The 27,607-nt window shown below is 46.4% G+C and overlaps 1 protein-coding gene across 1 annotated transcript in view; it reads left to right on the forward strand.

Moving 5' to 3' along the window:
* The window catches only part of PLA2G4A (phospholipase A2 group IVA), a 2,090,704-nt gene that overhangs the window by 335,483 nt on the left and 1,727,614 nt on the right, over positions 1 to 27,607 (forward strand). The window contains exon 3 of the mRNA XM_069641387.1: positions 2,572 to 2,714. Within this exon, the coding sequence (XP_069497488.1) occupies positions 2,682 to 2,714 (33 nt within the window). The 5' untranslated portion in view covers positions 2,572 to 2,681. The remainder of the gene's footprint in view (positions 1 to 2,571; positions 2,715 to 27,607) is intronic.

A 27,607-nucleotide genomic window follows, 5' to 3' on the forward strand; every position in this document is an offset into this window, starting at 1 on the left:
CGACAACCACAATGCACTCCACCCCCTGCAGCCAAAAGATGGGGTGGAGGGCGGGCGGTTGACTGATCAAAGTAGCACCATCACTTCAACTTCCACACAGAAAACAAATCTGTCGCCTGTCCTATTTGAAGACTTCGGTCCTAGACTCTGGACTACAAAGCATAGCTGCCATTGAGCATGCTCACAGACCATATGAGCTATCCAGATACTTAAGGAGAAGCAAATCAGTCTAAACATTTTATAAGGGCTATCTCCCAGGACAACTGTAAAGGAGTTTTGAGTTTGAGAGAATAGTTGTCGAGTTGTAATATCCTAGAGCTGGAGGTCTGTTGGACAAGGAAACAAGGACTTAAATGGCGGCAGTGACCATCAGACGAGTGATGAAGAGACAGACTGTAAAACCTGGAGAGGTGAAAAAAGAGGGAAAGAGTTGAGGAGAATGAGTATAGGAAGGTTAAAAGAAAGGAAAACCCAGTGTGGAAGAAACTTAAAAGAAGCACAAAACCTGAAGAGGGAAAGATTCTGGGGAGAAAGAAAACTGAATAAGCTCGGTGAAGGTGGGTGGAAGATTAGAAAGGGAAAGCCTAGGCAGTAGAAGAGGTTGTGGAGACGGAACAGACAAAGGGGTGTTGACCAAGAGAAAACCTGGGGAGTGGAGGAAGGTGGACAAGAACACCAAAGAGGATGAGAAGAGGGTGATTTGTGTAGCTTATCCCAAGGGGAAAAAAGTGTCACTATAATCCAAGAGAATAAAGCCTATAGCTTGGGAATAGGCAGAGGCCAGGGCCCATGAAAATGCATTAACAGTAAAGGCAGAGGCTGTGACTAAAGGAAAGGTGGAGAGATAAGGTTGCACCTCTGGCCAGAGAGAGTGGAGAGAGAAAGGTAAACACTCTGGACAAAGAAGGCACGTAAGGAAAAGGGCACAGCTCTGTCCATGGAATAGTCAGAGATAGAAGGTGAGACCCAGGCCACAGGAAAGGCGGAAAAAGAAAAGGCAGGGGCCTTTGGCAAGTAAAATGGAAAGAGGATATTGGCAACTAATATCTGAAGACTAGTAGGAGAAGTTGGCATGCCAGAACAGTGATTGGGGCACAAGCCCCATAGACTATTATGTAGGGAGAGTACAGTCTAAAACAGCAGAGAAATGCCAACCATCATGCCAAAATGAATCCACTTATACTGAAGTTTTTTGTATGTGTCCTTTCAAACAACTTGTCCCAGACCTTTTAGAAAGCTGAGCTGTAGCTCAAAGTATATGATAGGAGATAATTTATGCAATTAAGGTTTACATTACCTGTGTCACGACGACTAGAGAAGTGACCTGAAAAAACACCATGCCCGGTTATGTGATGAATGACCGCATCAGGCTTTTCCCATAATGCCTGCCTTATGAAGGACGATGTCATATTTGAGTAATGGTGCTATTTGTGAGATGGCCCAGCCAAAGATGACCTGGTGGAACTACAATGCCCCATTACGGAGTGATTCATGCATCTAGTGGATCTCGCTTCTGAATTAAGGTCACCCTTCACCCAGCATAAAATGGCTGCTCTCGCTGTTGTGAAAGTTCAGGCTCAGGAAGCTTGCTGGATGAGGAAGCCTGCTGTGGGCCCCTCTGAGAAAGGGCACCAACCAGTAGAAGCAACCCACAACTTTGGTTGGTGAGGTTAAACCTTCAAAAGGAATATCCACCATTATAAGGGAGGAAAGCCAGCGAGTTGAGCAAGGCCACTTCCACCCACTGTGAGGGAGCAAATTAGGTGATAAGCTCTCTTGATGTGGGCTCAGACACAAGATTCAAGCCTTAGAAGTTTAGGCGCATAATTGGTACATAAGACAATATGGTCAGACATGTAGGAGGGCGTTTTATTGGGCTGAAAGCTGGGGAGGATGAAAAGAGAAGGAACACGGACATGAGTGGTCAGGACATGTGAGGAGCTTATGATGCAGAGATTGGGAGCATAGGACAGTGAAGTGCAGGTGCTTGTAGAAAATGCATCTTTAGAATAAATGCAGGCTTATAATATTAATACAATCCTATGTTGAAAAAATATGCAACCATTATCCTGTGACATTTCTCCACCTCTATTTTCTACAACCCACAATCCTTTAGGATTGACAAAAATATTAAATGTTTGCATTAACATATTGTAGCAAATGTTAACTATATAGTTTAATGTGTTACGTTTTGCCACCTGATGCTTTGGTCAGGAGAACAGTTATGTTTGTGGAAGAAGAGAAACATCTGGGCCATGTATGAATATATTTTATCGGACCCCCAGGCCACCTTGTGGCCATAAAACCTAGTTCTCGCCCATAAGGTTGTGGTCTCATTAATGTTGGCGATTCATGATCTTACCAAATCTTCCTTCCCACAAAAAGGATAATTGGGTGTTTTTTTCCAGACAATTCACAAACATATTTCTGTGGCAATGTAGCAGTGGCTGACTTCATAAACCAAACTCAGCGGCATGTCAAACTGTATGACCCTAAAGCAGGCAGCCAAATAACAGGTTTAGTTCCGGGAATAAACCTTTTAAGTAGCAGAGTTATTCTTTCTTTTTACAGACCAGGATTGAGCTATATTGCAGTATGCCAAAGAACTAAGGACATCTGAGAAGGGCGGATGCATGCGTTATCTCCTGGAGTTTCTGTAACCTGATTTTCTGAAATCCACAATGGCCTCTATCGATCCCTATCAGAATATCATAGTAAGTACACCTGGCCTTTGTCATTTGTTTCCCTTTGCTAATCATGACTTTTGTGCTAGATATGCATTAACTTTTTCTAAGTGTTATTTTAATACAGTTGAAGCAATATTGATTTAGCATGTGTTAAGACATTGTTTTTTTTTATAAGACCCCCCATGTTGCAAAATATTATTTTGAGTGCTTTAATGTTTTACATACCTTTTATTTAGCCACTACTGCTTGAACCCCCAGTTTTGACTATTCTTCCTTAACCATTCTTTCGAGGGGATTGGGTCCTCCGACGTATTCCAGATCTATGACAGGTAATGTCCACAGCTGTGCTGCTTCGGAAAATCTTCGGCTCCTGCGTCGATGCGCCGTCCCCGAGGACCTCCTCCGACGGCCGACGTCACCCGATGTGATAAGTAGGACGCACGACGCCCGTAGCCTCAGTTCCGTTTTTTCCGCGAACATGTTCGCTTCGTGAATCTTGGTACGCCTCGACTCTTTGGAGTTTGCTGTATTCTTCTCGGTTCGTTGAACATGTTCGGTTTTTGTGAAAACCTGTTTGTGACAATGTCTACTTCGTCTTCAACCTCGCGTCCGGGCTTCAAGAAATGCGGGGACTGTGGGTCCAAGATGTCGGTCACGAACGCGCACGACGCCTGCCTCTGGTGCCTCGGGGAGGCCCACTATACAGACAAATGTGTCGACTGCCAGTCGCTCAAGGCCAATGCCTTGCGGGAGCGCAAGAAGAATCTGTTGGTAGGTCAGGTGTCTAAGCCCCGGAAGTCGAGGTCTACGGGGCTTTCGACGGATGACTCGAGAGTCGACTCTCCGTTTCATCGTCGGAAGTCCAGTGGGTCTTCTTCCAGGAGTCCGTCCGCGCCTCCCAGTGGGGTCGGTCGGCACCGGTCGAGAGACACCGCTTGTACGCCTTTGGGCTCAGGTGGTCGACACGGCTCGCGGGAAAGGTCCCGCTCGGACAAGGGTAGCCGTTCTCGCCATGCCCGTTCCAGGTCCTGGTCCTCGACGCGCTCGAGACCGCATGATCCTTTGCCGTTTTCGAGGAAGACGTCGACGCCTGTGGCGCCAAGGTCGTCGACTATTTCTCTCGAGGCTCCGCCTCCAAGGGGGACGTCGATGCTGTCGGTGCCTAGGTCGTTGAGAGACACGCTCGGAGCTCCAACTTGGAGGCCTGTGTCGACGCCGTCAGCGCTGCAGCTGACGTTGACGCCGATTTGCTCGGCGCCGACTGGTTCGGCGCCCTCAACGCCTTTCGAGGCGGTGGTGTCAGAGGGGCCCCGTGGCACGTGGTTAGCCCCTAGAAAGGCTCTGGCTAAGGTCAGGCATTGCTTTGGTTCCCAGGTGTCTTCCTCTCACTGCCTGAAGTACATTTCAGAGGGTGATGAAGGCTTGGTTCCGGTACCAGATGAGCTTATCTCGGGCCATAGCCAGTTTGATGACCTGAGGCAGTCACTGCATGATGCCAGTGGACTGGACACCTCTCCGGAGGTGGAGTTTTGTAGGCCGGATACTGGCACTCATGCCGATTCTTCATACCGGCGCCTTATGTCTCGGGTCACCGAGTACTTGGTTTGGTTGGTTCCCCCAGGGGAGTTCGTTCAGGATGATCTCACGGACATCCTTGATCTTGGTCCCCCCACTGACCCAGTATTGCTGTTTCATATGGCTCTGCAGAGAAGGGTGGTGGCAGCTTGGACTGCACCGGAGAGTCTCCCGGCAGTGGGCAAGTCTTTGTCGCGAAAATACCATCCAGCCAGTAGCGACCCCTGCTACTTTTCCAGGCACCCCACTCCGGAGAGTTTGGTGGTGCAGGCGGCTACGGCCCCGGCAAAGTAGGCGTCGTATCCTACCATCCCTCCGGATAGGGACGACAAACGTTTTGACTGCTGGGCGAAGAAAGTGTTTTCTTCAGGGGGTATGGCGCTTCAGGCGGCCAACTCCATATGTGCCTTGTTTCGTTTCACACACACTCTGTGGAACTGTGTTGCATTAGTGGCTGAACATATTCCCGAAGGGGACGAACGGGATGGTTTCCTTGCTATGGTTCAGGATGGCAAGGATGCCATGTGTGAGGCTGTTCAGTTGGGTTTGGACATGGCAGATTGTGTCAGCCGGTCCATGGCGGCGAGCACCGGAATACGCAGGTTTGCGTGGTTGCAGAAGTCTAGGTTCGCTCCTGATGTGCTGTCCCGGCTCCTCAACATGCCCTTTGACGGTGAACATCATTTTGGCAGCAAGGCTGAAGAGACTTGAGAGGTTGCAGACCTCCAAAGCTGCAGCAAAGTCGTTGGGCGCTGCAGTTTGAGGGGACAACAATGGAGGGGAGGTTCCTTTCGCTATTACTCGTCCTTCAGTAAAGCAAGAGGAGCTAACAGTCGGAGGCCACCGTAAGAGTGCCAGAGGTGGAAAACCGGGTACTCGAGGTGCCAAGGCCGTTCGGGCAGTTGCTTCTTTGCCCTCGGGCAACGTCGCAGCCGCTACCACTCAGTCATGAGGCCAGGTCCCATGGTTCGCCGGTTGGGGGGAAGGCTGGCGCAGCATCTTGTAGAGTGGCATGCCATTACTTCAGATGTGTGGGTTCTGGAGATCATTCACGTCTACCCCTACCTGGACGATTGGTTGATCAGGGGGAGCTCTCCCGAGCAATTCCTGGATCATCTGTCCGTCACCTGCCACTCCCTCCACAAGCTGGGCTTCTCCCTCAATTTAAAGCGGTCCCATTTGACGCCAACACAGCGGCTCCAGTGCATTGGAGCAGTGCTCGACACATCCCTGGGGCAGTGTTTTCCTCCCCAGGTGAGGGCTCTTCACATTCAGCAGATGGTGCACAAGTTTCAACTTGCCCAGAAACTCCCAGCGTCCACGTTCTTGAGACTGCTCGGCCTCATGGCTTCCTGCATTCTTCTGGTGCCAGAGGCTCGTCTGCGGATGAGATCTTTGCAGTGGGCACTCAAGCTCCAGTGGTCTGTCCTACGGCAGGCTGTCGGACCCTGTTCAAGTGCCGCCCTCGGTTGCCCAGGACCTTCTGTGGTGGGCCGTCGAAGGCAATCTGAGGAAGGGGGCCCCATTTTGGCTGCCCTGGCCCGAGGTGACGATCGTGACGGACGCATCCCTCAAGGGATGGGGAGCTCATGTCAACGAGTTGAGTCAGCGATCGTTGGTCTCCGTCGGAGTCCAGACTCATATCAATCTGTTGGAGCTGAGGGCCGTCAGGCTTGCCCTGAAGGCTTTTCTGCCGACTGTGCGAGGAAAGAGTGTCCTGATTCTAACGGACAACACGGTGGCCATGCACTACCTCAACAAAAAGGGGGGGGGCAGGGTCACTTCCTCTGTGCAGGGCGGCGATGCAGCTCGAGTTCTGGGCCATCCAGCAGGAAGTTTTGATCTCTGCTGTTCATCTGGCCGGAGACGACAACGAGACGGCGTATGCTCTGGGCAGGCAGAGCACGATCTCTCACGAGTGGGAGCTGGCTCAGAAGATTCTCCTGGAGATCTTCGCCCTTTGGGGGACCCCTCAAGTGGATCTCTTCGCCTCCAGTGTCAACCGGAAGTGCAAAAGGTTCTGCTCGCGGGAATTTCCTCCAAAAGGAGCCTTAAGAGACGCGTTCGTGGTGGAGTGGTCATTCCCACTGCTGTACTTGTTTCCTCCAGTCCCCGTCATCCCGCAAGTACTGCGGAGGTTCGGTTCCCGGATGATTCTCATTGCACCGGCATGGGCCCGGAGAGCCCGGAGGACGTGGTACCCGGACCTTCTCGACTTGTCCATCTGCCCTCCACGTCGTCTTCCTGACCGAGACGATCTGCTCTCACGGGGGGGGGGGGAGGGGTCAGGTTCTCCATCCAGAGGTCAGATCCCTCAACCTTCACACTTGGCTTCTGAAAGGTTGAGGTATAAGGATTGAGACCTCCCTGAAGAAGTGATGGAGGTGTTGCTTCCGGCCAGGCGGCCGGCAACAAAGTCTCTACCGTTGCCGTTGGAGAAGTTCTGCGACTGGTGCAGAGTTGAGCATGTGGATCCTTTTGAATGTGACATTCCCATGGTTCTGTCTTTTTTGCTTTCTTTGGCCCACAGGGGCTTGCAAGTGGGGACCATTAAAGGTTACCTGGCGGCGCTGTCCATCTTTAAGCGCTCGTCTGAAGAATGTTCCTATTTTAAGATTTCTTTAATTTCTCTGTTTTTGAAAGGGCTCACTAATGTGTTCCCTCCGTCACCTTTTCTGGTGCCCGGTTGGGATTTGAACCTTGTTCTTACGTTTCTTATGGGTGCTCCGTTTGAGCCTTTGCATTCTTGCCCTTTGAGATTGTTAACTCTGAAAACTGTTTTTGGTTGCGGTTACTTCCGCTCGCAGAGTGAGTGTTATAGGCATTTTCAGTTAAGCCACCCTTGACTGTTTCATAAGGACAGGGTTGTCCTTGGAGTTCGTCCTTCCTTTCTTCCAAAGGTGGTTTCGGAATTTCATTTGAGCCAGAAGGTTGTTCTTCCGGCGTTCTATCCTCCTCCACATCCTGTTAAGGAAGAGGAGAGGCTCCATAGGCTTGATCCTAGGAGAGCGTTGAGCTTTTATATTTCGCGCATGTCCCGGGTCAGAGTGGACGATCAACTTTTCATTGGTTACGCCGGAAAGCGTTTGGGACAAGCTGTGACGAAACAGACTTTTTCTCGTTGGATTATTTTAGCTATCTCCGAGTGTTACTGCTTGGCGGGTAAGGACCCTCCGGCTGGCTTGCGGGCCCATTCTACCAGGGGAGTGGCTGCGTCTACTGCCCTGCAGAGGTGTGTTCCTATTCTGTGATGCAGCCACCTGGGCTTCAGTACATACTTTTGTACGTCACTACTCCCTTGATTCCATCCGAGGGCAGGATCTGGCCTTTGGCAAGGCAGTCCTTTATTCCGCAATTTGATTGGGCATGCTAAATTTGTGTTCTAAATTCTTTTCCCACCTCCTTGCTTGGTACTGCTTTGGGAGTCTGTCATAGATATGGAATACGTCGGAGGACCCAATCCCCTCTAAGAAGTTACTTTTTTACCTGGTAACGTTCTTTCGATGGGATGGTCTGACGACGTATTCCATATCGCTCCCTCCCTACCTTCCCCGCTGCAGAATTTCTTTTGCGATTGCAGCTTGCGTTCCGCAAGGCCTTGTGTGTCTGTCTGGCAGAAAACTGGTGGCACACGTTCTGGGGGGAAAAACTACAACTGAGGCTATGGGCGTTGTGCATCCTACTTATCGCATCAGGTGACGTTGGCCGTCGGAGGAGGTCCTCTGGGACGGCGCATCGACGTCCTCGACGCAGGACGCAGACGCCGAATATTTTCCGAAGCAGCACAGCTGTGGACATTACCTGTCATAGATATGGAATACGTCGTCGGACCATCCCATCGAAAGAACGTTTCCAGGTAAGAAAGTAACTTGTTCTACTGCGTGACTTGAACAGTTGCTCAAATGTGGCTAACTACTGCTTATCTATCCCCTCTGCCAATGCTGTGACTTCTATCAAGGTGGCCTGAGGGCTTGAATAATTGACTGCTTTTTGCCTGCATTTGCTTTTTAAGTGAGTGTCAGCTGTGAAGGTAATGAACGTAATTTCACCAAAATGCTAGGGGTCACGGAAGTAACACCCCACAACCCTTGACCTCCCGATGAAGTTGCAGCAAGTGATGTCGTTTGACCCCCACATTCCAAACGGGAATGGTATAAAGTATCGTCCCTCAGTAGTACACTAAGAAAAATATGGTTTCGATATCACTGTAATGTGTCATACATGTCATACAAGAATAGATCATATGTAGCAGTGTGTCAAGGCCCATGTTAACAAGGGAAGCGTATGAACGCAAATTCCCTCTTTATGTGGATCTGCCATGTTACTTCAAAATGACTACTGACGAAATCACATTCTAAGGGGAAAGCCAAGATAGAAGGGGAGAGGGAGAATATTTCACCAGAGAACATGTGTACTTATACTCGAATGATTGTCACTTCTGATTCGACAAGTTACCTTCAGGTTTACCTCTCAGTAGGATCTGTTTTAATGTTTTCAGTTCGTTAATGGACTTCATTATTCCTGCACAAAAAAGCCAGTCGTCCCCGATATTCATCACCTTCAGAACCTACAGCTAAGTTTAAAATGGGTTTCATTACTGCATTGGCAAATACTGCTACCTGATAATCTTCCTGTATCTCTTCAAAGTGCTTGCATAAAAGAGCAACAAAACATTTCAAGTTCTTATTTCTATACATTACTAGTATCTAGTATCAGACTCTCATACTTTAAAACAAGTGCAGAATTTAGTGTGCAACAAAACCTGATTACCAACATTGAAAACCTGTTTTTCCACTTATGGAGGGCTTCTGCATTGCCATTATAGTGCTGCATCTTTGCCCAAAATCTGAAAAGGAGAGTGCTTGCAGTACTATGCTTGCAAACCTGCCGTGCTCAGCACTCTTTTGAAGACTCCATCTTCTTCCTTGTACTATTGTGAGGCTTCTGGTCTAACACTTGTTCTTGTGTGTTTTTGGCTGCAAACAGAATAGTAAAAAAAAAAAAGTGCTAGACGTACAGTGCATTACTGAGTGATGCCAACTTCAGTACCAAAAGCCTCATGACTCATGTTCTCAAACTTTACAACCAAAAAATCCTGGCTGAATTTTGCATCACTCGCACACTCGCCAACATACTTTATATGCCTAGGTTTCTGTTCCTACATATTCATTATCCTCTACACCCTGTACACCACAAAATTATCGCACCTATGAAGGGCAGCAGCTGTCGGCGAAATGGCTGCGGCACTACTCTAACCAAGCACAATGCAAACAAAAAAAACAAACCAACTGCCCCTCAATAAATCCAGCCACCCCCAAGAGCAGAGACCTTGTGCTGCTGTCTTATATTTTGGACACCTCTGCCAAGCCCATCACAGAAAATAAAGCAAATGACTGCGCACGCCAAGTAGCCAACCCTTGTCAAATCTGCACACGTCGTGTTTGCTGTATACTGTGCCCAGTTTGCTGTGGCTGAGCTTTGTGCCACCATCGTCCCTGTGCCACACGTGCAACAAGATGCAAAATGGTGGTTTCCCTCCCAAATGGATCCCTTGTGCTTGTCAAAGCTGGACCTCTGAATCCCACCACATGCACATCTCTATCAGGGACTCCCAGTGCTCTCGCCTGTGTGCCTCAGACTTGGTAGCATCCCATATAAACTGTGGATGCTGTTTTATCATGAAAAGAGTGACGCCGTTTGCAGACCGGCAGCACCTGGGAGGTTGCTATTCATTCACTAGCCTGGTTCCACTTAGAAAGAAAATATAACATATAGCCTTCACCCATTCAAAAAACCAGCCGCCCTTAGCCCACAACACCCATACTAGTATCCCCTGGGTGATACTCCATGCAAGTCTCCGATAAAAGGGGCAGCTCCACTCGTGTACCCTGTGCAGCGGCAGTGACGTTGGTGAAAGCCAGCAAAAGGACTTAATCTCGCGAAACAGCAGCCAGAATGCAGACGGACACTCAATCCATTCCTCCTTCTCCTTTCTCAGGGAATCCTGTTTTCAGCCCACCATCATGCCACCTGTCCTGCACACCTAACCCCATTGTTGCGAATACCAAACCCTCGATCATTCCGAAACGATCAGCGATGCAGCTAAAAAGCAAACTTGCCTATTCAGGCAGCAAGCAATTCTTTGAACTTGCTTGTTTTCCTATCAATAGCTTGCCACACAAGGCTGTCTGAAAAAACAATGGTGGGTGACTGCTCAGGCCCCACTTCAGGGAATACAACACTGGCCCAGTCTCAGCTGTCTGCCCCCTCTGTCCCTGTGGCAGAGACTGGGCAACAGTAGTGGGTGCGCAGTCAGGTTGGGGTCCCTTTGCGGCCCAGGGAGAGGGGGTAACTTACATCACGCTTGGATTCCCAGGCTGGCTGCCGGCCTACAAGTGATGGCTCACTGCGGCCGCATCATGGTGATGGGCAACGCGGCTCAGTTATATCACCATGCCCAGTGGCCCGCCACATGAACTTACATAGTTGAGCCGAGGTACAGGTCTCAGCCAGGCTGCTCAGCTGAGCTGGACGAGTTACGTGTGTACGTGCTGCTTCCTGCTGCTGGCAACCGAGACAAAATGGAGGAGCCTAAACGTGGCCTGCCTCTTGACTTGCTTTAGCCATGCTCCCAGCATAGGGGTAGCGACGGGATAGGCTCTGGTCGCAAACCAAATGCCAGGGGTTGCTTTTGCAACCCCTGGCGACCACTAAATGACGCCCCTGGAGGTGAACTCCTACTGCCCGTAGTCTCCACCCCCTGTACCAGTCTTCACAAGAAACACCTCTGCCCCTACACTTGTTTGCTCCAATTAGTTCTATTTCAGAAGAATTATATCTTATAATTATATCTAGGGCTTCATGTTTCAGTTCCCATCGGCAGGCATATTTCTTATCAGCCCACCAATATCTGCATACAAGGATTTATTCACTGGAGTTATGATTGGCTATACAGTGTAATCCTTCTCCAATCTACATAGAATCTTAAGGACTGCAAACCCAACTCATACCTTAGCCTAGCCATAGGCAGTGATCGAGGCAAGTTAAGGACCTGTTTCCAAATTAAACTCTCGATTCGAACCCAATTGATCTTGGATGTCAATTTCTCAATTTCGATTCCGTAGGTAAGAATAGGTATAGTCTTACTCTTATAGAACTTAATTAAGGGTAGGGGGTGAATCCACAATAAGTGAAAAGGATCTTTTTCATTTGGCATACACGTTGAACTTACTCCCTAGGTCTGCTTCTAATGCTTTGATCGAGGGAAATGTTCTTATCATAAAACCCAAGTATTTTGTTTCTTTTACTACAGGTAGAATGTGATCTGCCATCTTCCATTTGACTCCACCTAGATTAAAAAAAAATATATATTTTGGGATGGGACTAGTCCATAATGAGGATTTTATTTGGGTTGATAATGAGGTGCTTTTGAAGAGCGTACTTTTCAAAGGCCACAATCAAGCGTTGTAAGTCTGTCGGAGTACCGTCTAATAAGACCATGTCGTCTGCTTGGACCAAGCATGTTACTTTGAGATTACCAATTTTAGGTGGTGCCATTGAATGAGGTGCCAATTTGTTCCACAGTTGGATATTTAAATGATGAGGTGTAATTTCATTTATAGCTTTGGTAGCATATGGAAACTGGTATTGTCATGTGCATGTTGTCCTGTCATTTATCAACGTTGTTCCCCACTAGATGACCAGTGCTTTTTTTTCTTTTCATTTTATCTCTTGCAACTCTACCATTCTGCTTAAAGGAACACTGTTGCACAATGTAATCAGCAAGAGGAATTTGGCAAGCGTTTAACTATTTGAAAGAAAAAAATGGCCAATCCTATGTTGCAAAATCGTTTTTTTGTTCTTGTTCTTTCCGGAACATCCGTGTTCAGGAGCCATAAACGCTGCTTTTAGGAATTTCTATGTATTTCGATGTTAATTTGAAATGTTATGTTTAGTTGGCTCATCTGCCCTCCTTTGCTTTACTTTTGTTAGTTGCCCGGCAGTGTCATGCACACAAAGTACAGTTCTGTGCCACCTCCACAGTAATTTTCCAACCAGTGGTTGCGATGAATTCAAAACCTTCCAGCCATCCACCTTTTGGTTTTGCATGTATCCTACCCGGCATATCCAAATTTGAGCCCCAAGCCACCTGTACTTGGATACCTTGGCTATACCTCACTAGCGATGCCCAGGGAGTCTGAAACATGCCTCAGGTTGCTTGTAGCTTCCTACAGAAGGGATGTGAACTTGCAGTTGTCACTGCACAGACCCGTTTGGGTTGGAACCAGGCATTTGCATATGGGCTTTCTTTTTGTGTAACGGCATGCCAGGCTGGAAAACTGTGGTCTGCAGGGTTGCCCAGAGCAATGTCAGTGGGTATGATTAATTCAAAACCTAAGTCCATCTAAGCGTTTGGGTAATCATGGCCCCTTGGTGCCTGTAATTGCATTTCAAACTGGGTTGGGGCAGCAACACATGTAGCCATTTCTACTGGAACCCCTTAACAGCCGCTTTGTGCTTACATTTTCATTCCATGCAGATGGTAAATAATTACTCATCTGTAATGTGTGATCATCCTAGGTAGACAACTTTGCTCTGCTTCGTTCCGTTGTTCCTATTGTAAAAAATCGGCCTCGAGGCAAAGGCATGCAACATTATTGAACCAAGGACTGCTATTCTTATGTTTCTTTAGAGTGCACCTGCGCTATCCATGCACCAGCACATACAGTCAACACCTATCACCTACTGACTGATCTTCTGTCTTTTGATACAAGAAATCTCTGTAGCATAATGGAGTGTCCGTGTGTTCCGGTGTTCGAACTTTTAATACTGGAAAAATGCATTACATGCAGGAAATGTGGGTTGTAGGACAATCACTTATGTACTTGGAATTGGATTTTTTCCCCAGCAAGAACCTACATTGCTTACACATTTGATGCCATTGCAGCATAACCATAGCACGATCACATTTCGAAATGGCCACTGTGCTGCCTTTGCTGCAAGTGCTAATTTTATGCTTAAATCCCATATCCTGTGGTATCCTCCATTCCGTAGTATGTCTGTTCGCTCCAACCACTTCCAGCATCACATATAAGGGGATAGTTCTGCGGTTGTAATAAACGGGATGGTAATTGTAATTTCTTTCTCCCGGCTCTCCCATGCCTCCTTTCTGAGTTGGTACTTGTTGGAATTAGGGTTGGGGTAACAGGACAGGATTTAGAATAATCTATACAGGTGGAGGGAGGGAGTGTCGAAAGGGGGGTAATAACGCGTCTCGCTGTTTGATGTTGACGGCTGAATGACTCTGGTGGCCTGATGTCTTGTAGGCCGTCTGCCCAGATCTTGGCTGTATGTTTTAGTGATCTGAAAGGATGAAACAGGGCGCCAATGTTTTCAGGAGGTATGAGGTGATTCACAGTGATACTGATGATACACATGTAGGCACATAAGGAGGGGACAGGAACTAGGCCCTCCCAACTGCCACATTCCTCTTATGGGGTAGGAATGACTATGGTTTTCACCCTGGTAGGCTTCCCACCACAGGCTGAATGGGGGGGGGGGGGGTTTACCCCGCACCTCCTGAAGATTACTGACTTAGTTGCACATCACAGCCCTCCATTGCCAAACAAGGGTCCACCAAGCACATCTTTTAGTGACTGCTATAATCGACTGAGGTATTGAAGAGTAAAGCAAACTAAAGAGACCTGGGATTTTAGTGCCCAGAGCCACACCATACATGTTTTGCCTCCCATGAAATTAGTTTACCGTACTTGGTTTTCTTGGTAATACTCTCCTGTATGCGTTTGTGTATTCATATTATAACAATCTTAATATTAATACATGGAGTATGTAAGGAGAAATTGTGAGCCATTCCCAAACTTGTTTGCAGATCTACCTAGCTGAAATTGGCTCCTTCATTCTGGCGTTAAGCTCGGGTCAGATTTTAGTTCTTATTTAGGGAAACTGGAGAATACACAATACTGTGCTCATTATTTGCACAGCAGATACACAGCAGTAATGCCATCCCGATCAAAGATCAAGAACAAACTGAAAATAATTTAGCTGACCATCAGTTTCAGACAAATAACCAGTGAAAACACTGTTCCGTCTAATCTGTCCATGCTACTGAATTCATATACTTTTTATTCTGCTGCAATTACTGAAAACCTTTCACTGTCCCCCACTGCATTGCAGTAACTGAGTCCCAGGCAATTTGGATTGGCTTTGAATTGTAAAAAGTGATGTGAATCCTTCTCAGTACCATGCTAGAGGTGATGAAGGAATTGGCATTGTGAGGTGGATTTTATTTTAACGCATTAGGTTAACAACTTTAGTAAGGTTAGCATGTCTGAAGAAACATTTGCTGAGTAAGCTGAGTCCCTGTTTTTGGGTGAACTTGTAGAACTGCATTCCAGTATTGGGGTGTCATTGTTTGTGCCACCCTTTTACTTTGAGTCTTGTGCCAAGATTACATTACTGGAACACTTCTCTGCCTGGTATTTCCAGTTTTACGCCCAAGAGGCTGTATCCCGTAGCTGCTTCCTTGATTTGTTGGGTTGGTTAGATCACTGGTTTAACCATTCTCCTAAATGTGACCAACTGGGCAGATGTATGAACTGTAGTAATGCCAACATTTGATTTGCGTGGGACCTGTACATGCTTGTATTTGTCATCTGGAAGTGGAACAAGAACTACCTCTTTCCAATGTTACACATCCATCGAAGCCATCGCTTGAAAATGATGCTCACCTTTTTGGAAACCATCCTAAGTACCCCCAGACAAACTGGTACGGTGCTAGGATTGACGCGACCTACGTTTTCCTGCTGTAGATTCTATGGAGAGGCGGCAGCATCACCAGGTTCAAGAGTCAATTGGCATTTGAAATGCCCACAGGGCTTGCAACTTTTTACGGTGCAGTTATTCTATTTTTTTTAATTAAATTAGATGCTGTCATGCTACATGAGGGTGGGAGGAGTACTAGGGGTCAAAGAGTGGGTGCATATTATGTTGTTTACTGGGAGGGAGTGAAGCAGATCTGTTTTTAGCAAGCAATTTAAGCGATGCAATCAGTTGTCTGTGCTTACAGGGGAAGAATGCTCAGTTTTTAGAGCCATGTGATATGGTAATGTACCTATTTCACATATCTGGCTTTGAAACGGTCAGTTAGGTACAGTAACCAGTGGAAGCACAAGTTTAGGCTGAGATTTGTTGTAATGTGTCTGTTCCCAGTCAATCAGCAATCAATTTTTTGTTTTTCTCAGACCTGGTGAGTTCTGAGAAAACGGTGCTAGCGGCTGAGGCTAAGGCACAGTGGCTGTCCTTGGTGTGCCAATGCATGCAAGTTCAATATATGATTTTGTTTTAGCAGCATGCTCAAGAATAGATTTAAGTAAACTGAACTCTTTGGAAACTGTGCTCCGTTGCAAAATGTAACTACCTATTTGCACAGGCTCCTAGTCCCTGTAGTATTTTTCTACAGATAGAGCCCAGCAGTCTGCGTGGTCTACATTCCAGCTGGCTTTTCAACCATAGATGTTTGTCTACTGCCAACTGCACAAATGTATTTCCCATCTTGATACTTTGATAAACACTTGCTCTTACAACCCATACCCATGGCACTCAATCCCACTTCCTGCTTGAGTGGGTCTTCAGTGCGAACATTATGGCTCATACCAACAAAAGCAACTTTGGTTCACAGCTCCCAGTTTGCTTTGAAAGTTCCATTTATGGTAGAGATGACCTTCCGATCCCCAATGATATACCCACTAGACACACTAAATGACTGTGAGCGGAGTCTAGTTTGTTAGTCCACACTATTTTGTATGAGTTGGATCACAAACAGGTTAACAGACGATTATACTATCACTCACCTTTTCTCTAGGAGATCGGGCAACATGTATGTTTGCCATTTATGGCTGAACAGTAAAATTAAACACGGAAGTGGTCTTTTGGACCACTATCCACTGCATAAAGAATACTACCCAAGCAGTTGTTTGTTCTGGTTTACTCTGGAAACCACACTACTCAAAATTGCAGTTAGGAAAAAGAATACATATGCTGATTCAATCTATTGCTACTACCTTCAGTCTCATATCATTAGTTATCCACCTCTGGTAAGGCTGTCCGTTCATTTTGTTACATGCCCTCCATGGCTTTCCTATATTTTATAGATGTTTTGTTTTAATCTGTCGACTCCACATATATGCATCTTCTCAGCCTTCTTTTATCTCCTGTGCCATTCATTCTGCATCAGATTTTTCCGCAGTCCAACTTTGCACTCTTACAAGGTACTTGGATTTCCTGCCACAGTAGTGCAGTATCCTTTCAGAGGTTTATTTTAGGTAGCTGAAAACTGCCATTGCTTCCTATCCTCCCATGGCTTTGATTCGGACTAGATCAGTCTGGGGTTTAGTACTTTATTTCCTTCCCCAGATCAAGGAAGCGAGTTTGACAAGCCTCCTCAAAAGTCTGCCTGTTTCACTCCCTGTTGAAAGATGCCATAATTATAACTATAAGGCATACATTTACTAAATTCATTTCTGCCCTAGAAAGCAGTGCTTGGTCTCAAATTAATAGACTGGTCCATACAACATTCTTCAATTCTTAGGCAGTACAGTAGAGTGGGGTTCTCTAACCTGTGTTTTATAAGATGTTTTTAACTAATCCCCGTGATCCCTCACCATTGACTATGCTTGCTAGTGCTAATGGGAATTGTAGTCCAAATTTTCCAGAGAGCCCAAGGGTTCCAGAATGTAGAATGTCTTCAAGCGTATCTACTGAATGAATGCATGCATGCAGATAGGTTTTATCAATCATTTAATACCAGGTGGAGGTTGTTCCTCAGAATTGGTCCCTAGACTTTATTGCTTTGATCTGGGGTGAATGTCTAGAGTGGGCTGCTCCAGGCAAAGATGCTGAAATTATAATGGCCTTGTGGGCAAATGTGTTTATTCTGTATTCCAAAGGCATACCAACCATAGGCTCTTTCCTAATAGGTGTAAGGGTGCAGAAGTAAGGCACAGACACCATGGTGCCATGTATTTGGTTATAGACTTTTATTATTCAACGGGTTGGAAAAAAGCCCCTCTGTCCGTAAAGCTAAGAGGAGTTTCCCTGCCTGAAAGAAAACGAGTGAAAATGTCAAAAAGTAAGAAGTCTGTCGTGTCTCAAAAGCCTACCTCTGTCCCTAACACTTACTTAAACCAACTGTGGAAGGGTGATCTTTTCCCAAAGCAAAGTATTCATGGTTGTTCAAACCGAAAGGTTCCCAGTATCTCAGGCAAAAAGGTGATGAAATAAACAATGTTCATAAATGTAAGACTTCAAAGCTAGGGTTTGTTTACTTCCCCTACATTTCTCCTTGTTTTACTAGACTTCCTTTTCGGGCTTGTGAGTCCCTTTATCCTCTTAGGCAAACGTCACAGGACAATTTACAGGGATATGTTTCTTGGATTCACAGTTCTTTATCCTACCAACTTGATAGTCTGTTATCAAGTGTAGGATTTATTTAATTGTTTTTTTATAACACGCCTAATACCGCACCAGAGTACGGTTTCTAAGCGCGGATCCGGGATTCAAACCTCTGTTGCTCTGCATGGTCTTGCTTCGAAGACCAGTGCATTGCTCCTGTGTTATCCTCCGTTCACTATTCCATTTATTAGTTCCCGTGTCATTGACCCTCTCAATACCTCACATGGGTGTGCATCACAGACTCGCAGTATAGCTTGGTTCACTCTCCTGCCAAACTTATGTCTTCTCATGGACTCTTTTACATGGGTCCCAGACCCTCTTATTCTCACATGGGTGCAGGTCCCAGACTCACAAAATAGCTTGTTTGGCTATATTCTCTCATGGCTCATGTGGGTGCGAGCCCCAGACTCTCAATATAGTTTGGTATTCTTGTGGGTATTGTGTGTTTGGTTCACTCTCCCGCCAAACACCTGATTCCGCTATCTTGGTTATTCTCGTCTTCTCATGTGAGTGCTGGTCCCAGACTCGCAATAGTTCCTTCAGGGACCCAGACCCTCCTTTTCCAATATCTGTATTTACCCTCTTGCTTCTACAGACCTCCTATGCCTGCTCCTGGGTAACCCGCGTACCGGTTGCTTTCTTCTTGGTCGATACCAGCATTGCTCTGGTAGCATTTGGGTGAATGGCTGGGTCTGCAGCGGCTTTACACGCGTCTGTCCGGCTGCACGTCAGTCCTCAGGCAGTTTGCCTCGGCAGCAGCCCAAGTATTCCTTCCAGCTTGGACCACATTCAAGCTCTCCTTTCCCTCTGTTCATGGCTCCCTTTATGGCCTTCCTCTGCCCGCCCGGTGCACGTCTCCCACAGTTCCTCCTCAGAGGATTGTTCTCCCTGTGTCTCCCAGCTGAGCTCCTTTTTAACTCCTGCATTGGTTTGTTGTATTCGTTCGGCAAATGACATCTCTTGAGCAGCTAGACAGCTCATTCTGCTTCTCTCGTGTGATCCTCGGACACTCCATCTTCACAGTACTCGCATTCAATTCAGATGCAAGATATTTAGTATTCACTTATATGTTAAGTTTGACAAGTATATTAAAGTCAACAGAGCACATTTGCTCTACTTGGAGTGGGGAGGAGGATTTGGTATTTGTGGGGGGTTGATTGTATCAAGGCGGTGGCATACGGAGTTCGCTGAGAATAGTCGTTCCAAATCCCAGGAAAGAAGGGACGAAATCCTCAGATTCACCACATAGGCCACAGAACTTCAATGGGAAAGATGGAGTAAAACCTCGGTCTCATTCTGAACAATCTCCGCTCCTAGGATGTGCTCACAAATTTGACTGAGCCAGGGCAATTCCAGCCAGGGTCGTCCCCTCTCTGTGAGGAGTAGCCACCCCCTTTGGGACTAAGTTGGCGAGCCCGCTATTTTTAAGCGGGATTCCTCTGGAAGTTACTTCCTCCACTCCATTAGGAGATGGAGACTCTGATTAGAGATGTTAAGCTGCCCCGTACTCTGTTATGAACAATTTTGTAGGCTATCTATGGGCTAGATTTTACCATAACTCTACACACCCTTTACTAATGGCTAACTTGTTTTCTGACCTTACATGTGCTCAATCTCCTGCAAAGACTAAGGAGTGATGACTAAACTAGCCTCTTGGAGAATTCCTGAGACAACTAATTACAGAAGACTCTTAACCATGCCAGAGGCTAAAGGAGGTATGACTGCTGAGCGAGGAAGAACACTAGTATCTGCCGGCAGGACCACAACACGCACCAGGAGAGTGCAGCGAGGCACAACTGACAGCCAGCCTGAACAGCCTTGAGAAACTGCGATGAAGGAAGATCGGCAGGCCGACGCAGAGCCCAGCTGAAACGTCATGCAAGTGACTCCTCACAGACTCAGCTGCAAGACTGAGAGAGAAGAGCCTCGAAAGGCCTACATGTGGCCCAGCTGAAATGTTGCGCAAGTGACTCAGCACAGACCGAGCTGCAAGAGTGAAGGAGTAGAGCAGATATGGAGTCCAGTTGAAAAGTCACATGAGCAGCTCCATGACGACAGGAGTGTCGACCAGGCCCAACCCCTCTCCTGAGGGACACGGCTGGAGGTAGTCAGGCAGTTGGATATGCAGTGGCTCAAGTGGAAAGGGATGCAAGCAAAACGCAGCGAAAGAGGGGGAAAAAACAGAGTGGGGAAAGACTAACATTTCAATTGCCCCCTCTGTACCAGTTGGACATTTCTATACCTTGTCTACCCTCTGACCCCTTGCACAAGTCCGGTTTCATCAGCCGCACCTTCAAGGCCAACGACCTAATTCATAGCTCCAATGACTTTGTTGGTTTGCCCATAAAAACATAACCGGGGACAATGTCTACCTAATTCCCTCAGACTGAGCATGTAGATATCACCATCTGCAAAAAGGTCTATCTCTGTGGCTGAACATTGGTGTATTTGTCAATGCTTGGTTGCTGTGGCTGCAACCTTTCCCCCTCTAAATGAGCAGCCTGTCCAGCCTCAATATGCCACTTGGAACACACACTTGCCAATTAAACAAATGCCCCACACACCTGTCCCCGATACCGGATACATACGCTTCCTGAAGCACTCTGAATCAGTGGCATCAACTTGCAGCATGGCTCCTGTAACTCTGCCTCTGATGTGCTACACCCAGCCGCTCAAGTCATAGCAATGCGCCGAGCTCCAAAGCCTCTCCAGTTGAGCCTTCGCCAGCAACGGGACCCTAGCAACTAAGCCCCTCCAAAACCAGTTGCTTTGTGACAGTTTGCACCCTCCACGCCACAGCCATGGATACACACCTGGGTTGACCATACCAAATCTACTGCTCCCTTACCATGTAGTTGCTGTGGTCTTATAGATGTGACTGTCACCCGATTGTCTGCGGGGGCAGTTGGAGGGGGTGTGAACACACACCATCCATCAACTTAGTGGGTTCGCAGCACACGCCCCTAGCATATTTTCTGTAAATGCTACAAAATCTCGGATATCCATCTACAACCATCCACCCTCCACACCGAACTCTTCCTTGACCGCCTAATGGCTTTTCCTCCTGTAAGTGTCCTTCACGGGCCACCTAGCCTCCATATATCCCTTCATCTGACACATTTTATTTGTGTCTCCTAACTGTATCCAACCACTCTTAATGTCCAATAGTCCAATAACCCCTTCATGGGTCACATATATCTGTTCCATACATTCCTCTTCTAAATCCACCTTAGTACTAGATCACATAGATAAATGAGCAGCAAAAACATTGAGTCCAGCCACTACTTTCACACTAAAACTGTGACGCTGCATCCTTGTCACCCAATTAGCTGCACAATGGGACACCTTATCCTTTAGACCCAGATTGCTTTCAAAGTTTTGTGGTCTGTCCTTGCTACAAATTCTGATCCCCACGCTAACCTGTGAAATCTTCAACACCCAAATGGCACAGCAAAGCCTCTTCTACCAATGAATATCTAACTTCTCTCAAGCCCTTTTTAACTCCTAGAGGTGTGCACAATCACAAATTATTCACCACTCTTTCACATTTGGGATAATACTGCCCCCATATCAAAATCACTGGCATTGAAAGTGATGATCGTCTTCATACTGGCATCCAACTGGGTCAACATTTTCTTCAATCCTCTGAACATTTCTAGATGCCAAATATCCAGTCTGAAAGTTCTTGCAGTAATTGGTAGTATCTCCACCTTTTTCACTTGTTGCACGTCATCTTTCCGCCAGGGAATAAACTCTTGGAAGCTAGGTGATGGTTTCACCCGCATCTGAAACATGACCTGGTTATAATTCTCGGGCCATCTTGCCTTACCATCTTCCTCAAATCCTTTCTGATATTGCCTCTACCATTTATGCAATCTTCCTGGTATTCCTGTAACACGTGTACTTTACAGCAAGTACTTTTGACACGTCTTCCTTCGCAGGTTTCATATTGATCTACACATGCCAAGGAGTGCGCTACGTGTTTGTAACACTTCCTCCAGCGAAGGGTCGTTCTTTGACCAAAGTTCTTCTCTAATCCTGTTGTCTGTGCAGTACACCATAAATTGGTTGCTAATCTGTTCATCAAGGGTTGCCCTGGAAGGACATGTCAGAGCCAGATGCTGGAACGCCATAATAAAATCTTGTACAGATTCCACAGGTTCTTGATTCCGCGTGGCAAAATAATAGTTCAAGAATAGTGCTTGTTTTTGGGTTGAAGTGCATATCTAAATTGTGCAAAGAAATTTTCAATTAACTCACTCCATCGATAACTGGATCATCCTTGGGCACATTTGGTAATGTTTCATTAATTCTCTGTTCTTCGTATTACAAGAAATTCATCAACATGGACACTTAACTATCAATAGTATACACCCATTCCCACATGCAGCACAGAGGTAATGCAGAAAGCCTTTTTTCCAGCATCCCCATTTGAACTTTGATTTACCAGGACTTGGCATAAACATGACGGGCCCCGGGATGCTTTGGGACGCCATGTCTCATGAGAATTAGTAGTTTCCTTTTGTCCTTTAAATTCCCTTATGTTTCAGACAGTTTAACACACTCTCACAACTTGGCTCCTTTCATACTTGATCTGGTGGTCTTTGTCACGGCCTGCTTCTCCTACAGACTCACTTGCTGCCACCTCTCCTCCACGCTGGGCTGCGGCCCGTATTGGCATTGTGGTTGCCCATGCAACCCTTAACAGCGTGGCATGCCACAACGCTGTGATCCTTTCCTCGAATGTCCTTAGAGCCGTGCTTTTATTTATCGTTTTCACCGATTCCGTACCAGACCCCCTTGGAAACGGGTGCTCAAACACCGACCAGCATCGATACTATCACCAAACCAGCTCATCACCATTATTGAAGAGATGACTCGGTGGGTTAACATCTGTCTACCATTATTTGTACAGACATCTGTGGGTACAAGGAGCTCCCACCTCCAGCCTTTCTCTCAGCAGCTTTTCATCCACCACCTCTGTGGAATGTGAAATCCCTCATCTCACACCATTCTACATAGCACTATACAACACATACCATGGCCTGGATATAGCCAGACATCACACACACACGCTGCCTTATTTGCTCTTGTGCACTCGCCAAACGATCAGCTTTCTTTCCACGCCACCTCCCTGATCGTGACTGCAGTTCACTGCATCATCTCTAAACATGGCTGTGACTCAGCTCAGTCCATGGCTTTATGCACATCAAAGAGCCTACACAGAAATAAAATGCTGCTTGTTTTGACATCTACCACCCACTGCACATAGGCTTCGGGTCTCGCTGATGCCCAGCCTGCTCATCCATAAGCATAGGTAGTAATGATAGTCCTAACAAGGTGCTTGTATTTCTATTACTATATTCCGGCCTCCTTCTTCCGCATACTAGAAAAATTTCTGAGAGCTTCTCTGGGGTCCCACCAAACATAAGTTAGCACTGACTATACTCATGATGCCGTACAAGGAAGGAGGGTTCCAACTACCAGATATAGAGAAATTCTACTTGGCAGCGCAACTCAGCTTTGTGGCCAAGTGGCTCGCAGATGAGACTACAACAGAAACAAATCTGATCAAATAACTGGTGGCGCCTGCACATCTAAAAAATATTGTGGGTTCCACCGGTGTGCTTGGGAAATGTCCCAATGATTGTAACACTGGGCAGGAGGGTTTGGGGCAGGTCCCTGACACTGCTGGGACAAGAACATCCCTACGCAATTGAGACCCCAACTGCAGCCTATGGTTGCGCATCCAGAACAGATCTGACAAATGCGAGGCACTGGGAAAGCTGTGGCATTTACACCTGGGGGGGGATGTATATGAGGAGGGAGTTTTCAGGGAGTTTACAACCATGGGAGAGAAAGAGGGACTATCCAAATGCCAATATCAATGGTACCAGAGGACTAGCAAGATGGCAAAAAAGAAATGGAAGGAGTGGCCGAAGAAGCCAGCGACAAATCCAGTACTAAAAGTGCTCCACGACCTGGGGGATGGGTGGAGGCCAGTATCCATAGTCAGCTAGTGGATAGGACCAAACCCCAGAGTGAAGCACTGAAACGGCTGTGGGAGGATGACCTGGGAACCAACATAACAGAAGGATATTGATGTACCCCCAAGAAAATGCTCGATTCAGATTGATCCAATTAAACATTTTGTACAGGACCTACATGACACCCAGCAGAATAGCTAAATTTAGTAACCGAGCACACCCATTATGCCCTTGGTGCAGGTCAGAAAGAGCGGGAATGTTGCACATGTTTTGGGAGTGCCCGAAGGTACAACGCTTTTGGGCCAAAATAGAACAAACTTGCAGAGAGGCCGGTGTGGTAAGATATAAGTGGACACCGAAAGAATGCTTACTTGGGGCATATCCAAGAATAGGCAAATATAGACACGTGATCAAATTCATGGTTATGGTATGTATATTGGCCAAAACGTCCATTGCAATGGCATGGAAGACAGCGGGGGCCCTGTAGTATGCCATATGGCACAGAGAACGAACACTGGACAGGGGCCGAAACCAGAGTATGTGGAGACTGGTTATCCAAAGCCAGAGGAGATGCGAGCCCAGCATTTGAGGCCTGGAAAACTTTGATCTGGGACATGTTTCATCCATCGGATGACAAGCCCCCATGAGCGAATGGTCACCTACCTGTACCTGATGAACGAATAAATGCAACACACCCTAAAACCCCGTTAAACCAAATGGCGAGTGCCCCAAAACATGAATTAAGAAATGAAGACGGTTTGTTGTTATAATACAACTTGTTTTGTTGTTAAACTGTTATTACATGCAACTACAATGATGGCAAATTGAGATGCTAAATATACATGTACATTATAAATGCCAATAAACATTTTAAAATAAAAATATGCATAGGTAGTGCATTGAAAAATGCCCCTGTGGCTCGGGCACACACCAGCGACTCAAGGCCAAGGAATTTCCTCCAGGACTGCTCATTCTGACTCAGCAGTCATGGCGTTGGTCATTTTAAGTGCACCTTAGCTCACAAAGCAACTCTGTTTCCAGGGTGAATACCATGGAGTCAGATTTTACACGATCCTGTGCTGCTAGAAAATATATTCTTTTATTCAGCAATGCTTGTTTAACTCCTTTATTCAGGGTTTAGCAAAATGCATGTTAACTGACAGATGGATTTGGTTCCAGCGGGAGATTAGGGCCCTCATGTCCGCCCCACTTCTCAGATGGTCAAGCCCCCATATTGATTACTTCTTAAGGTTAATCCCTCTATTAATAAACACATAATTTCTGTTGTTTCTGTAAAAAATTCTTTATCTTGATAAATGTTCATTATACTAGAATAAAATGGTTCTTTTTTGTTGTTGTAAAGAACAAAAACATGAGCTTCTGAAAAGTGAACCTATTACACGCCATTACTAGGAAAGCTGGTGACAGTTCTTTGTATTCTGAGGTCCTCCCTCTTATTCTTTGCAGAAAACCTACATCCCACCTCTCCCTAAACTCATTGATGATCCTACAACTTCAGCAAATTATCGCCTGACTGATAATACTCAGTTTATTGGCAAAATTGACTGCTTGGATACCGTGAATCACATTACCTCCTTGCTTGGGATCGTTGCAAGTTCAGGCTGGCTAGAGGCAGAAAATCTTTGTGATTTAAAACCATGAGGTCTTGTATGCCAACACCGTGCCCTTCTTTATTCACGTGGACATTTCAGTGTCAACTGATATTATCAATTAGGTCAACCTCAATGCCTGGACACTCGGTCAGTATTTCAGGATCTGCTGTCAAAATTATCTCATTGTTCCTGGCTGATGGGAGTTCCAAATGTGGTCAGGCCGTTTGCTTTCTAACCTAGATAGCCAATTCTATGCAATCCTGCAAGGTTACATTCTCTCTCTGTGGCTCTTCTCTGCCTATCTTAAACTGCTTGCTGACCTCATTGTGCCACAGGCTATCATGTTGCAGACGATGCGAAAATTGCTTTAAACTTCCACAGTTCGCCAGATGTTCTATTGCAGATTCCATGCTCTCTGCTCCAAATCAAGGATGTTATGATTGACCATGTCCTCTGCTTTCACACTCTAAAGACCAAAACAATCTGCTTTGGCAACTCCAACTTACCGACTCTCCCCTTGGGGTTTCACTACCCTTACTACTAAAGCAATAAAGTGGATTTCTGTTATCCTTCTGTCATTTGTGCAAAGGATAAACAACCACACAGTCTCATTTCGACCTCTACATTTTGAGGCTCTTCCACTTCTGATTATTTCTCAAAGCATCCAGGTAACTTCCTCCATGGTCCTCTCCTGTGTTGACTACTGTAACAATCTCTGGCAGATGGGCTTTTCTGGGCTTCACATCTCAGCACCACATCAAACTTGCTCTTTCCTTTCCTGTCAAAATGCCTATTTATCTTAAAGTGCTTTGCATTATTCACATGGTTAACTGGAAGAAGGGCCTGCTCCCCCACGTAGAATCCTGAGATCAGCCGGTGATAGGTTGATTGTTGTGCCGTAATGGAAAAAGGAATTTGGAGGTAGAACTCTTGACACAATTGTAGACTCTTTCGAATGACCTACCAGAAGTCTTCAAAGAAATGGAAAACCAATAGCAAGTCCTCAGAAAAACTGAGCACTTTCTTCATGAATTTGTTTGTACTTGTTCCCTGATCAGAGAGAAAGGTGAATGACCGGTGTGTTCTTGTTCGCTTGTTGTATGTTCTTATTATATATTTGCATTTGTTTACTGTGACATGTGTAGCATTTCCCTTGGAACTCTGTCCACCACTTCCTTTTCACTTCTCTTAATTGATCTGAATGTTTCTTTAGCTGCGTCTATTGAATGTATTGCTCCCATTTCCTTTTACTTTGGTGGTACCGTGAAGTGGCTGTGCTTGCGGTTAGCATCTTAAAAACTCAAATGTGGCTATACAAATGCACAGTACTGAAGTGTCGTTTCTACATATTGCTTTTTCTTTTTTTAAAGGTCCAAACTGGGATTTCACCTAGACATTTTGCCACTATTTTGGCCCAATTTTATTTCTGATGCACACAGAACACAGCCTTCCAAGACACTTGTTATCACTTCACCACTTGTCCGTCAACAGGGCTTGAAGCACCGAGCACATTCAAGATATTTCCAGACACTCACACTGGTGACCAGGGGAGACCTGGTACAACCCCCCTAACCCTCCGCACCCCTCCGGATCAGTACTGTCGGGAAGTGGATGGAGGGATTTCCCACTCCTCCTCCTTCACCTTTTGAAAGCAGATCAGTGGCCTTGCAGAGATAACTGATGCAGAATTGTGGACAGAAACGAAGGACGGCAGTCCTTTCCCTGGGAGGTGTTTGTGGCTCTTCTCACTCCCCCCTTTTGCTTTGTTTTGTGTTGGCCAAAATAGAGAGCAGCCATGGGTCCCGTTGGCTACAAACGCTGTTACAGGTATTGGGGCACATGGTGAGAGGGGGTGCATAACACCAGGGGACTTGAAGCAGGGGACTTTCACCCCAGTTTTTGGTAATGGGGAAACAGAGAAGTGATCTTGGCTGGGCTGATGACCCCTGAGAGTAGAGTAGATTAGAACGGGAGAGAGCATGATCAGTCTTGGGGCAGAAGAGGGCCTGGCTGAGGCGGTGTAGTGATCGGGAGACCTATGGTAGGCGAAAATTGGGTAGTACATTCATAGAGAAGCCCCTAGAATACCTTTGCTATGGTAAAGGTTAAAAGACCAGTTTTGTTGCAAAAAGATTTTAGGACGCCAGCAAGGCAGTCAAAATGGTTTAGCAACATACAATCGCTGACTCTAGTGAGCAAATGTTACAGGGATTTGGCCATCCAGTCGGACATACTGAAAAGCCTTCAGGAAAGCAAGGGCTTACGCACAGGTCTA

This window comes from Ambystoma mexicanum, chromosome 1q, assembly GCF_040938575.1.
Source record: "Ambystoma mexicanum isolate Mex_15411 chromosome 1q, UKY_AmexF1_1, whole genome shotgun sequence".
Classification (NCBI taxonomy): Eukaryota; Metazoa; Chordata; class Amphibia; order Caudata; family Ambystomatidae; genus Ambystoma; species Ambystoma mexicanum.